This window comes from Bicyclus anynana, chromosome 14 (assembly GCF_947172395.1).
Source record: "Bicyclus anynana chromosome 14, ilBicAnyn1.1, whole genome shotgun sequence".
Taxonomy (NCBI): Eukaryota; Metazoa; Arthropoda; class Insecta; order Lepidoptera; family Nymphalidae; genus Bicyclus; species Bicyclus anynana.
Genome location: NC_069096.1, coordinates 4,814,604 through 4,827,519, shown reverse-complemented (window position 1 = coordinate 4,827,519; position 12,916 = coordinate 4,814,604). Strand labels below are relative to the sequence as shown.

At 35.9% G+C, this 12,916-nt stretch overlaps 2 protein-coding genes across 2 annotated transcripts in view; both read left to right on the top strand.

The window, feature by feature from the left end:
- The window catches only part of LOC112049246 (serine/threonine-protein kinase S6KL), an 85,501-nt gene extending 76,399 nt beyond the window's left edge, over window positions 1-9,102 (top strand). The window contains exons 8-10 of the mRNA XM_052885508.1: window positions 6,996-7,087; window positions 8,163-8,361; window positions 8,438-9,102. Coding sequence (XP_052741468.1) covers window positions 6,996-7,087; window positions 8,163-8,361; window positions 8,438-8,551 — 405 coding nt within the window. The 3' untranslated portion in view covers window positions 8,552-9,102. The remainder of the gene's footprint in view (window positions 1-6,995; window positions 7,088-8,162; window positions 8,362-8,437) is intronic.
- A 2,407-nt stretch (window positions 9,103-11,509) lies between these two features.
- On the top strand, window positions 11,510-12,881 carry LOC112056517 (cytochrome c oxidase subunit 6A1, mitochondrial). The gene is made up of 3 exons (XM_024096960.2): window positions 11,510-11,670; window positions 11,769-11,917; window positions 12,713-12,881. The coding sequence occupies exons 1-3, from the start codon at window positions 11,580-11,582 to the stop codon at window positions 12,794-12,796; spliced, it is 324 nt and encodes a 107-aa protein (XP_023952728.1). The 5' UTR covers window positions 11,510-11,579; the 3' UTR covers window positions 12,797-12,881.
- Window positions 12,882-12,916: the final 35 nt, after the last annotated feature.

Sequence of the window (12,916 nt, the reverse complement as noted above, 5' to 3'; positions counted from 1 at the left end):
TGAATGAGAAAGTTATTTGTCATAAAAAAGCTACAGCTTCGTCTCCAAAGAGTTAAAAAATCTTTTGTAGGTTTGGGTGTACTCTTCTATAACAAGATCCCCAAGACTGTGATGGACTTGCCAATGCACAACTTTAAGCAATGTGTTAAAAAACATTTACTTAGTCGAGGTTACTACACTATTGATGAGTTCCTTAACGACAAAGGTGCTTGGAGGCCATTGGATCAGCTTCCACCTTCACACAGGAAATAAAACTATAAGAAATTGTAATTTAATTGTTATCAAATGTAAATTGTAATACTGTATGACTTTTTCAAAAGAGCAACTGTTGAGTTTCTTGCCGGTATCTTCTCAGCAGAACCTGCCTTCCGAACCGGTGGTAGAATCTTTACAAATAGTCAACTGACGTGTCAAAAGTGCTTGTAAACTGAGCCTACTTGAAATAAATGAATATATATGAATATAATAATACTAATTGTGAATTTTGAAAGCTTCACAATTAGTATTATTTTATTAATATAACTGTACGATTAACTAAATAAATACGCTAAGTGCTGCTGATTGGACGGCCCATTGGCAAAAAATACAACAAAATAAAACGACCTTTCAAAAGTCACGATAACGTTTAATTTAAATATTTATAGAAATAAAGGTTTTACGTGCATTTTTTGCATAACCTTGCCGAGATTAGATCTAAGCAATGAAGTAAAACGTGTTTAGCTCATCCTGTCTACAAAATCTACTACTTTAACGTCATAATTCATACATGTACCAACTATACATAGCGGAAACAAAATTTTCAGTTAAAAAAAAACATTTTTTCTTATTCACCTCGTTAGATCACGAATAGTTAATCTAACTAGGACTAATAGCCTGCAAAGCTTCCTCATTTAACAAAAACAGTTGAGGGTTTAGACCGTAGAATAATATTTTTACTCGAAGGTCTGCCCAAACCAGCTACCTTCCACAGCTACCACCGTCCAAACTACACAATTACCTATCATGCTAGCCACTCACCATCCAGTTGTCCATCCATGTAAGTAGGTAAGTTCCTTTCAGCCGATAAGACTGATCGTGTGTTAGTCGCGATGTGCGTAAGTATACGACTGATCGTGTGTTATACTATACGAGTATCATGCAGAATACAATTAGACTGTTTTCTAATTGCGTTCTACAATTCTGGACTTATGCAGTTGGGTTTTTTCAATTATTTTATTTATTATCGTTTTTATAGGGTGTCTCGTAATTAATGGCTAAAACGCGAATGGTAGATACACTTTACCATTTGCTTTTAATCAATTAATAACGGGACATTCTGTATAATCATCTATACTAATATTATAAAGCTGAAGAGTTTGTTTGTTTGTTTGATTGAACGCGCTAATCTCAGGAACTACTGGTCCGATTTGAAACATTCTTTCAGTTTTAGATAGCCCATTAATCGAGGAAGGAATAGGTTATATAGTATCCCCATATTCCTACGGGAACGGGAATCACGCGGGTGAAACCGCGCGGCGTCAGCTAGTCTATGATAAGACTTTCCTATAAGCTTGCGTTTAATTTAATATCCCAATTTAGGAGCTGTGGACCTTATGATTTGTAGCCGGACATTTCAAGCAGTTCAAGGTTTGATAACCCCATCAACATCCGTTCAGTACTTTTTGTGTGAGATCGTAACAAACAGTAAAAACGTTTCCTATAGATGGAATCATTGGCCTAGGAAGCTACACCCATGTTGAGTAATACCTGCCTACTAAAATTTTAATAAAAAAATTCAACCGACTTCTAACTCTAAAATTAACCTAAACTCGAAAGCAAAAAATAACATCTTACCTATGTGCTACCTTCTGATCAGTTTGAAGACGGTGCCAAGCCAGTGATGTTTTAATTCAAGCCGTTTAAATTACACTGGATTGGCACCGCCTTCAAACTGATCAGAAGGTAGCACATAGGTAAGATGTTATTTTATAAAGTTGAAAGTTTACATCGATTTTCACGTGGATAAAGTCGCGGGCGTCTGCTAGTATTAAATATATTTAATACACCTACACATTTTCAGAGAAAGATCCATTACATAGGTAATAGTCATACTCATACCATGTTAAAAAGTGCCGGATTAAGGTAGCTTAATGCTCTAAACAATTTTGCCCTGTGGGCTGTCTGCCCCCCATTTTAAAAGGAACTACAAAAAAAATAAAAAAAAATTGTACTAATTTAAAACGCGCAGATTTTAAATTTGCTTTATCTTTCATGTGCCAGTTTTCTCTCCACGACCAATGATGATAAATACTCTTAGATGTGTTGCTAGGTCATGAAAAATGAGGCGCTCAAAAGAGGAAATTTCCTCATCTCAAAGTTAGTTGTGGTTAACAACGAACGTTATTTAAACAAATAATACCTAAATATCGTCTACAATGTCGAGTTGTGCGTTCAGGAAGTGTTAGAACTATATATACATACATAAATAATGGAATTAAAGACAAAATTGTGCATGTGTGCGCTCAGTTTTGTAGCCTATTATTCGGATAACTTTTTGCGGTGATTTTGTAGGGACAAACCGATCTATAGTATAAAATTATCATTGTCCAGGACTGACAAGAAGCCGTTTTGTGTTTTAACGTGTGAAAATCATTAATGTGCCGCATGTCTTCCATACTATCAAGTTGTAGTATGCAAACTACGTCAGTGGTAATAAAATCACATTACACGAGTCTTGCACAAATCAGTCCGCCCGTAAATTGGAGATTTTATAGTCTGTGTAGTCTCGCAGAGCTACTAATGAGGGACGGAATGAATTTGTGATTCCTTCGTTGTCGTAAGATATAAAGTATACCTAGATTTCCTTACAGTAGTACCTACTATACTTTTTTTTGTGAAACTTTGCCGGAAAACTGTTTAAAGTACGAGAGTTTGATGAGTTTCTAACACAATATAACGGATTTGAATAACAATAGAAAAAATTCATATTAGTTATTTTGTTTGTTTTTTTTGCAAATATTATTAGGTTGGTACAGTTAGTCTGTGCCTTGTAGAGCACGCTAAGTTTTCTGTGCCGATCATTATCATCTGATCTCACTGAGCTGACCTGAGACCTGAGACTCGGATCTCAGCTTAGAGGACATTTCTGGAAGGGTGTCAGAATGAAGGTGTTAGGTTAGGTTATGCAGTAATGGTTCACTACGCTGACCCAATTTTCCCCAAATTGGCAAACTTCACAGACGTAGAGAATAAGGAAAATTCTCACGTATGCATGTTTCCTCACGATGTTTTCCCTCCACCGTTTGAGACACTTTAATTTCTTAAAATGCACATTAATGAAAAGTTGGAGGTGAATACCCTGGACCGGATTTCTACCTACGCTCTCCGAATCGTAAAGAAAGAAGAAGAAAGAGTGCTAATCGCCAAGCGATTTAGTGTTACGGTACGATGTCGTGTAGAAACCAAAAGGGGTGTGGATTTTCATCCTAACAAGTTAGCCCGCTTCCATCTTAGATTGCATTATCACTAAGTAATTTAGATAATAAAAAAATCATATCAATCAGAGGTCATATTCACTAAGCTATCATGGCTTTGTCAAATATAATGGCGTGGTGAGTCTCAGCTCTATATCCCCTTTCCTATAAGAAGAATCGCCTGAGCATATAGTGGTCCTCTAAAAACAGGAATAACATTTATTATGGTGTAGGTACCTGGTACCTCTTAATCGATTCACTTTAATTGGGGTGCATGTATCTGAATGAACACAAAACGTGTTGTAAATTCCAAGTGTGCAATTAAAGGCAGGCTCCCTATTTTTAGCCCTTGAATTTATTTTTTTTTTTTGTTTTATTGGACGAGTAGTCCAAGAGCCGATCGAAACTTTATTTCTAGTATTTAAATACGCTATCAAATTCTATAAATAGGAATAAAATCTCTCAGACTAATTAAAGAAGGACTAGTAAATATTCTCACCCAAATTCACGAACAAATTTGACTGTCATTATTCGAGCAAAACGAGCTTAGTTTAGGTTAGGTTAAACTAGAAGTTGTCGAGTTTTATTACACCATTCAACTACACAAATATTTTTAATTTTTTTACGGAGCTCTTTATAACCCAAAAACACGATTACAACTATAAAACATCGATTCTATAGACAGTTTTTATAATCGCATTTGATCGTTGATCATATACTTTGACAGAAAAGTATCGTCTAGCGAGGAAGGTCCTTATGTAATTAGTTTGAGAAAAAACTTTATGTTTTGTTTTTAATTATTTTATCTTTTTGTACCTAATAATTTAAATATTTTACGTGTGTCAAATTATAAATGCATACATGTAATATTTTTTTCGTTATTGAGTGAGGCACATCTAACACACAAACATATAAAATGGCTTTATAAAAAAAATTACATACAAAAATAAATAAATAATCTAAACTAAGACTAAGTACTTAACTAGAAACTTCTAGCGGCCACTCAAAATGTTATTATTATTCTTTTCCCATATTGTTTGATTTATGTTTAAAAGTTAGATCGGTAGATTTTAAAATGGTGAAGAAACTGTTCACTGGATCTTAGTCTAGATGTCCCAGACGGGTTATGGGGGCTAATGTTGCGTAGACACGGCTTATGAAAAACGCATGAAGAGCGCTAGACGCCGCGTTTGATCGCACGTCTATTGAATTAGGTTTATGCAAGTGTGCTGTCTGAATTATTTCAAGTCACGTTCCGAGTGCTTTTTATAGTAATGAGAACGAATTGTATCGGAAGCAGGTGTGCGTAGACTTGAGAACTGCGATTTTTTTTCAAGTATGTTTAAAATGGTGCTTGGTTAATCACGTAAGCGAAGATTCTCCTACGGGTCTCTGGTACGCGCTTGCTTAGAATTTAGAATTTTAGAATTTTAGAATTTATTTGGTGTTTTTGCTTTAGTTGTATTGATGGGGCATGATGATGGTAGAAACGGCAACTGATACAGGAGTTCATACGATCTTCGCAGTATCAATCAAGAACGATAGGCGTATATGGGGGGGTCGTGCCCACCCTAGAATGGACCTGTGCCCACCCTAGGATTCTGGGCTACTGATGTGGAATTCTATTATAAAACTAATAATAGACTTGATGTCCGGGGCCAGGCCCACCCTAGGAAAGAATCCTAGATACACCAATGAACGATAGCCAAAAAAATGTGTTCTAATGCTTATCTTTTTGTAAAGGAAATTGGCGAGGTTGCATATATTTTGGGACTAGCAAATAGAAGTAACGTACATAATGGAAACCCATTGATAGTTGTTTAACGTGATTAAACTAAGAAAAAAGCAAATGGTAACCAACCTTGAAAAGCTTGGAGAAAAGAGATATACCTTAAAATTAGAAAGTAACCTAACCTATATAGCAGGGGTGGCCAACTTGATTAGACCCAAGATCTAATGTTTACTATTGAAACCCTGAACGATCTACTCGTATATATTAGTGTTAGTGTTAGTGAGTATTGCGTGTTTTGTATTCAATTCACTATGATCAATGAAATCATTAAACCGATAAATTGAACCAACCTCTCGAATTTCTGAAATCGCTTTAGCGAATTTAGAAGTCTGCTACCACTGCCCTAATTTCTGTCACGATTGACGACGACTGTGTACTTCATATAAATGAAGTTGTAGGTAGACGTTTTTTCAAAATATCATCTTTGATATTTACAAATTCTTCAAATTTTTTCTTTTCTATGTCAACTATCTTAAATTATATATTATATTTTTTATAAAAATTATACAAGATGATGCGTGAAGCAGTTGCCGATTACGTTGCGCAGTCTGGTCTACGTATTTATATTTTTTGCCTTGCCACGATCTACTGGACTAACAGTCGCGAGCGACCGGTCGATCGCGATCGACCTGTTGGCCACCCCTGCTATATAGTATATGCATACGAATAAATGTGAATTTTATACTGAAAAACACCGCCGCTGACATACAACTGCGTGATTGCTTTATAAATACCTCAAGGCGTTTCGATCTCAGGCAACAAGTAGAACAATTTAATTATGCTATGCTAAGTAATCTTGATTCCCGTTCTGTAAAATCTCAATATTTTTTTTCAAGGATCTTATAAGATAATAGTTTTAATTAATACAAATGTATGAGTGTACGACACTTCTGAGTGTGACTCCCACTTTCGCCATCCTCCTTTATATAATTATATTTTTTGTCATCTTACTAGGGCCAGCCCTGCACCAGTAGTCAGCTTTTACAGACATTACATAACCTGACCCTTGACTCGAAGTCAAGACCTCATGATCAATTTCAGCAAGGAAAATACTCAATACGCATATTTTACACTAGCGCACGCCCGCGACATTGACCGCGAAAAATTCAGTTTTTTACAAATCCCACGGGATACATGGATTTTTCCGGGTTAAAAAGTAGCCTATATGTTGCTCAATAATCTATACTAATAATATAAATGCTAAAGTAAGTCTGTATGTCTGTCTGTCTGTTATCTTTTCACGGCTAAACGGCTGAACCGATGAAGATGAATTTTGGTATAATGGTAAATGGGACCATGAAGCAAAACATAGAGTACTTTTTTACTCTAAAATAAAAAGGGGTGAAATAGGGGTTGAAAGTTCGTATAGAAAGTCCTTCATTTTTAGAGTTACAGTTTTAAAAATTTGTTCTTACATCATAAAAAAGTATGAAATATAATGTGATTCATTAATTTTTAAAATTCAACCCCTAAAGTGGAGAAATAGGGGTTGAAAGTTTACATTGATTTCCACGTGGACAAAGTTGCAGGCGTCCACTAGTATCATATGTTTATCAGTGAAAGACCCACCAACGGTTCTGCTGTTACAGAGGTTAGCCCGGGAAAACTGACAGAAAATAATTCAAAATGATTGTGTTTTAATATGGTGTTTAGGCATTTGAGAAAACATAGTTGCTCGGATTTTGAAATCATATACAGACACTTCAATTTTATTTATATACATACATATAAATACATACATTGATTTACAGTTTCCGACGCCTGCGGTGCGTATGTCAGCAATACGCGACGAAGAGCGTCTTACGTCAGCAAGCCTCACTGACAGAAGTGACACAAACGACAGGTAAATCTTCATCATTATCAGTAGGCCTGGCATGCGCCCCACGACGTATTCCGTGAAGAGAAAAAGACAAATGTCGACCAACAGCTGTTGTGTTGTCCCCATGACGAAAGAAAGAGCGTTACTTCCGGTTGCGCCGCCATTGGTTGAAATTTGTCTTTCTCATTTCTTAAGATATGTCGTGGTGCGCATCTTAGGCCTACAGGCATAGAGCCTACCTACCACAAAAATGACGGTTGGCAAGCATTTATTGATATTTGTATTGTGTCCTTTATGTGGACTCAGTTTTCAATGGACCCTTTCTGTTAAAACTATAGCCCTACTACGTCATAAAGACCGAAACAAGAAAATATTTCAGGTCGCAATAGAGAAATATATAGGTATAAAAATGGTCATGGTAGAGCCGTGGCTTGCCCTTAGCCCTTGACTACAATCTCACCTGATGGTAAGTGATGATGCAGTGTAAGATGGAAGCGGGCTATCTTGTTAGGAGGAAGTTGAAAATCCACACTCCTTTTCGGTTTCTACACGACATCGTACCGGAACGCTAAATTGCTTGGCGGTACGTCTTTGTCGGTAGGGTGGTAACTACTTCCACCAGCCAATAACCAGGTTGCACCCATTATACAATTAGCATGTATGTTTAAAATGAAGGTCTTGGTACAATCATAGTAGACCGTTTACATTCTATGCGACCACGGCGCTACCATGACCATTTTTGTACCATATTTATGTACATTCATACATAGACTGCCATCACATATAGACTGCCAAAATCCCTTACCCTTCTTTTTGGCTTAGTCGGGTAAAAATGGATACCTTACGTGAACTGGTTGCCTACGAGGCTGTTAAGCAAAGGTAAAGGTCCTAAATTGCACCTATATGGTAGGAGTCCACTGATCCGTATCGTACCTACGGATCGCACGAATCTACTGTAAAATTAAAAATCCGTTTTATTTAGTGTAATTTAGTATAAGCTTGCCTTTACACGCCTGCCTGTCTTAAAATCTAGAACGGCACATAGTTAAATCTTAGTCTGTTTAAGAACATAGACAATAAAATCGTTTTCTTTTTTCAGCGTGATGCAACAGTCGACCCCTATTCTACCTAAGCCAGGTGCTTTGCCGGACAGTGCTACTAAACTTTCAAAACCAGCGAGAGCGCTTTTGATAAGATTATTAGAAACGGAACCTAAAGTGCGGCTACGGAGTCTTCGGCAGTTACAACAAACCGCATTTTATCTAGGATTTAATTTCGAGCATGTAAAAGCGAAAAAGGTTACTTAAGAGACTTAATTAACTTGAGCTTACCTTTCTGCTAAATTCTTAATTTTTTATTTTTTATTTTTTGCAGCTTTCACCTAAACGAGTTTTAGAAAATCACATACAAACCATGAGGCCTGCCGTTTCGAATGAAGAAAATAACTGTGAATTTATAGAATTTGATCAAGAAGCGATGGTGTTATAATCTATAGTGTAATTAAAATATTTAGTTTTTAATCAACTCTCTTCTGTACCAATGCAGATATTCTAAGAATCTCACTGACAGTAATATTATGTAAAAACATTAATCTATATTATTATTAGTATAATAACAGAGAGTCAGAGTATATCATTATCATCATTATCAACCCACATTCGGCTCACTGCTGAGCTCGAGTTTCCTCTCAGAATGAAAGGGGCAACATCACACAAGCCGAGAATTAAGAAAATTCTCTGGAGTGCAGGTCTCCTCATGATTTTTTGCCTTCACCGTTTGAGACACGTGATATTTAATTTCTTAAAATGCTCACAACTGAAAAGTTGGAGGTGCATGCCCCGAACCGGATTCGAACCCACACCCTCCGAAATCGGAGGCAGAGGTCATCATATCCACTGGGCTATTATGGCAGAGTATACACAAGAATTTTATGTACCTACATAATAATAAAAGACCCTCACATATTTAGTTGTTGTATAAATTTAGTTGTATAATTGTTATTTAGTTCTGAAATAAAATGAAATATTGACTATCTGGAATATTCTCTCAATCATTTCCCTCCAACGCGAAAATTTGTATGGATGTTTGGATGTATGTTTGGATATTTGTTACTAGATAGCGCCGCTACTACTGAAGCGATTTGGCTGAAATTAGGAATGGAAATAGATTTTACTCTGGATTGACACATAGGCTAGTTTTTATCCCGAAAAAATCTATGATTACCGAAGGATTTGTGAAAAACTAAATTCCACGTGGACGAAGTCGCGAACGTCCGCTAGTTATTTAATATGCCTATTAATCTTTAAACTAATTTTTCTTTTTCTTATTCTGAAATCTATAGCGTGTGTGTACACACTACATTTTCAGGTAGGACAGTTGTGCCATGTGAGGGGAGTTAGTTTTGGAACTTTTCATACTATGCTGATATTTTTTCCTTAGAAAAAAGTTTGTCTAAACAGATGTCAAGGATGCGTGATGTTTGTTTTTTTTTATGGTTTCACTTCACCGGCATCAGCACCCGAATAAATTAGATAATATTTTTTTTTGTTTCGCTCCCTTGTCTACAAATTAAACATAGACAATACAGTAAAAGTTCAAAACAGCTAATAAAAACACCTTGAATTCATATCCGGTGTAAGCTGTCAATGTCATGCAATATTGTCAAATGTCATTAAAACTCTAGTTAAAAACCTTCATTTGTGGTCTGTGGTTAAAAAGAAACATTAAATCGTAGACAGAGATGCATTAAACAAAAATATCCTTAAATTGCTTTTAAAACCTTAGACCATTAATAACTGGACGCGGTTCGCATCCAAATTCACCAACAAAAAAGTCTGTCATTTTTTGAGGGGGACGAGGTAAACTCACACATCGAAAACATTTAACACCATTAAGTATAATCTGTGTCCATAAATTACACACAACTATAAATTTGACTCGCAATACACACACGCGTAATTTTTACACACACTAACAAACACATTGTGCACAGTAAAAATATATACAAGCAGTATACTCGGCCGCATTTTTGAAATAAATACTTACAGCGCGCGGTACGTAAACATGTGATAGGGCTGCCTGCCTCCATCATTTTAATTACATTTGCCAACTTTGTATTTCCATTTAGTTTTGTGATTGTAAATATACTTTTTTTATGTAAATAAATAAAATATTTTGTAAATTGTAGTAAAATAGGAAGTGATCAATAAAATGCGTGTTGTTTTTTGATTGGTAGATTTAAATAAGGCTGATACTAATCAATGACCTTGAAGGATAGGTCGTATTCATATGTTTATTTTGGTGATGCCATCTAGGTATTACCTCCACACTACGTGACCAAATATTAAAAAACCGGTCAAGTGCGTGTCGGGCCACGCGCAGTGTAGGGTTCCGTAGATTATGTTAGCCCTTTAATCCCTTATGTTTTTCTCAATTGCAAAGCCTTTATTATTCCTTACATTATTACATTAAACAAGTTTTTCAATTAATAAGAGTAACAGTTTTAATTTTTTTTTCTGTGTTAGTATATTGTTAGTGTATCTGTTTTAAGTTTAGTATATTAGTGAGTTAGCCTTATTTCTAATTAATAAAATCTATTTAACTAGTAAGTTGAAATTGAAATTGAGGTATAGCTCGCGTATGAAGTCAAACTACTGCTTGCCAATTTACTGTGACATTGCTTAGACTATCCACAGATTAAATACATAGAATATTCGATTACTGATCGATGTTTGGCTGTTTCGTCAAAAGAATCGATACTTTTTATAAATTGTTTTTATTAAAAATTTGATAAAATTAAGGTTTAAATACTTTCAAATGAAACGTTACTCCATCTTTTACTAAACTACAAATTTTTGGTCGTTTTTTATGCCATTTAACTACACAAACCGGCATTTTTAGGGAGCTCCTTACACGACGAAAACGATTACAACAATGAAACATCGATTCTGTAGCAACAGTTTTTATAAACGCATTAGATCATAGATTTTTGATCTTTGCCAGAGGGGTAACGGTTAGCGAACCACGTCCAGTTATTAATGGTCTAAGTTTAAAACGCCATATATGAACGCTATACGCGAACGCTACTTTACGCGAATCTAATCTGTCAGGGTGTGAGTTACAAACATGTTGCCATGATATTATAGGCCCAGCCTCCATGCAAATTGGGGACATATTCTTTGTCTTGCGCATTTTCTATAAATTTATTTTTCCGCTATGAACCGTCACAGACTATAGTATACTTCGAAACCAGCTTTATGATAATGGCGCCATCTGCTTTTAGCCTCTATCTGTTTACAATAAATCTATAGATGAACTTTAATAATATAAATATCCAACCACGGTCTTACCCCGTATGGAACATCAAGTTGGCACGTCTAGAATTAGTTTAATAAACTAAAATCAATATCGAATACAAATTGTCTATGACAATAGTCTATTTTGACTTTGAGTTTGACGTTAATTTGACAGAAGTACGAAGAAAGAAAATTGCAGAGACGAAAATTTCGGGTTAAAAATGGCATATTATTTACAAAGGGCGGTGACTTCTTATGTTAGGAACAACGTACGTCTAGCTTCTCACGCTGCAACCGCTGGGGGTCATGGAGGTAAGACGTCTTTTGGAATTCTAAGGAAATTATGTAATCGCATAACCTACCAATCCTTATCAGTTTTGCGACGGAATTAACGCTCTTTTTTCGAACAGGCGGCTGGAAGCTCTGGAAGAGGTTGTCCATCTTCGTTGCAGGGCCAGCAATTGGGTTGGGTATGGTGAACGCGTATTTAGCTCACCAAGAAGCACCTCATGAGCGACCAGAGTTTATTGCCTACGATTACTTGCGCATTCGCACTAAGGTAACTTAATAAACAAAAATATTTTTATATATTAGGACAATACATACATTATATTGACAGTACAGTTTGTTTGACTCTTCATAGTTTGCCGCGATTCACGATAATAGTACGTATTATGATCGTCATAGAAGTTCAAAGGTTCGAAGAGCCAATGGACGTTGGGGTCCCAAGGTGCTGGAATGGTGACCCCACACTAGAAAGCACAGTGTTGGTCGATCCCCCTCCAGGTGGACTGACAACATCGATGAGTCGCAGGCATTTGTTTCCCTTTTTTAATCTGCTATTAACGTAAAACATGATAAATTACCATACTCATAGTTTAAAAAAAATAACTGCCTTATTACATCTCCCTTTCAAAATCTAAGTGTGGCCCTGTATTTCTATTTTTGTTTAATGTCTTGCAGGGTTTGTTTTCTAACTACTTTATTGAAACTGCCTTGTTGGCAGTGGTATGCTTCTATGACATGACATTCCTGGGCCAGGCTATGAAATGTAGAGTATAGATAATTCCAAGGAATTCACATTAGCATCACAGAGTTGGAAAGTTTGTGATGTTACACCCCCATTAATTGGGGATCATGTCATCATCAGTTGGTCCCGTTTTTTATATCTGATAAATGTAATATTAGAATGTAACACAGAATATGCATTGTGATGGGTCTAAGCTCCAAATTGCTTTTCATATAAACATGGAATCCTGGCTCTACTATCACATTATTGAAGTATTTTTTTTGCTAGGTTTTATTAAAATGTCTTACGATAGATTTGATTATAGTCAACCTTTATTTTTTTCAGCGTTTTCCATGGGGTGATGGCCAAAAGTCTCTCTTCCACAACCCACATGTCAACCCTCTCCCCAGTGGCTATGAAGATCATTAATTATTTCATCTGCCAGCATGTTAAAATATGTATTTAGAAAGTCTGTGTTAAGTATGTACCTAATTTAATAAAAGTTTCAAACAGCTGTTTCATTTTTCTTACTGTAAAACCTTTATAGAG

Excerpts from the sequence above, each read along its gene's own strand:
- LOC112056517 (XM_024096960.2), top strand. The coding sequence starts at position 11,580 with ATGGCATATTATTTACAAAGGGCGGTGACTTCTTATGTTAGGAACAAC. Across the intron at positions 11,671-11,768 it reads AACCGCTGGGGGTCATGGAG|GCGGCTGGAAGCTCTGGAAG; the intron begins GTAAGACGTCTT and ends TTTTTCGAACAG. Across the intron at positions 11,918-12,712 it reads ACTTGCGCATTCGCACTAAG|CGTTTTCCATGGGGTGATGG; the intron begins GTAACTTAATAA and ends TATTTTTTTCAG.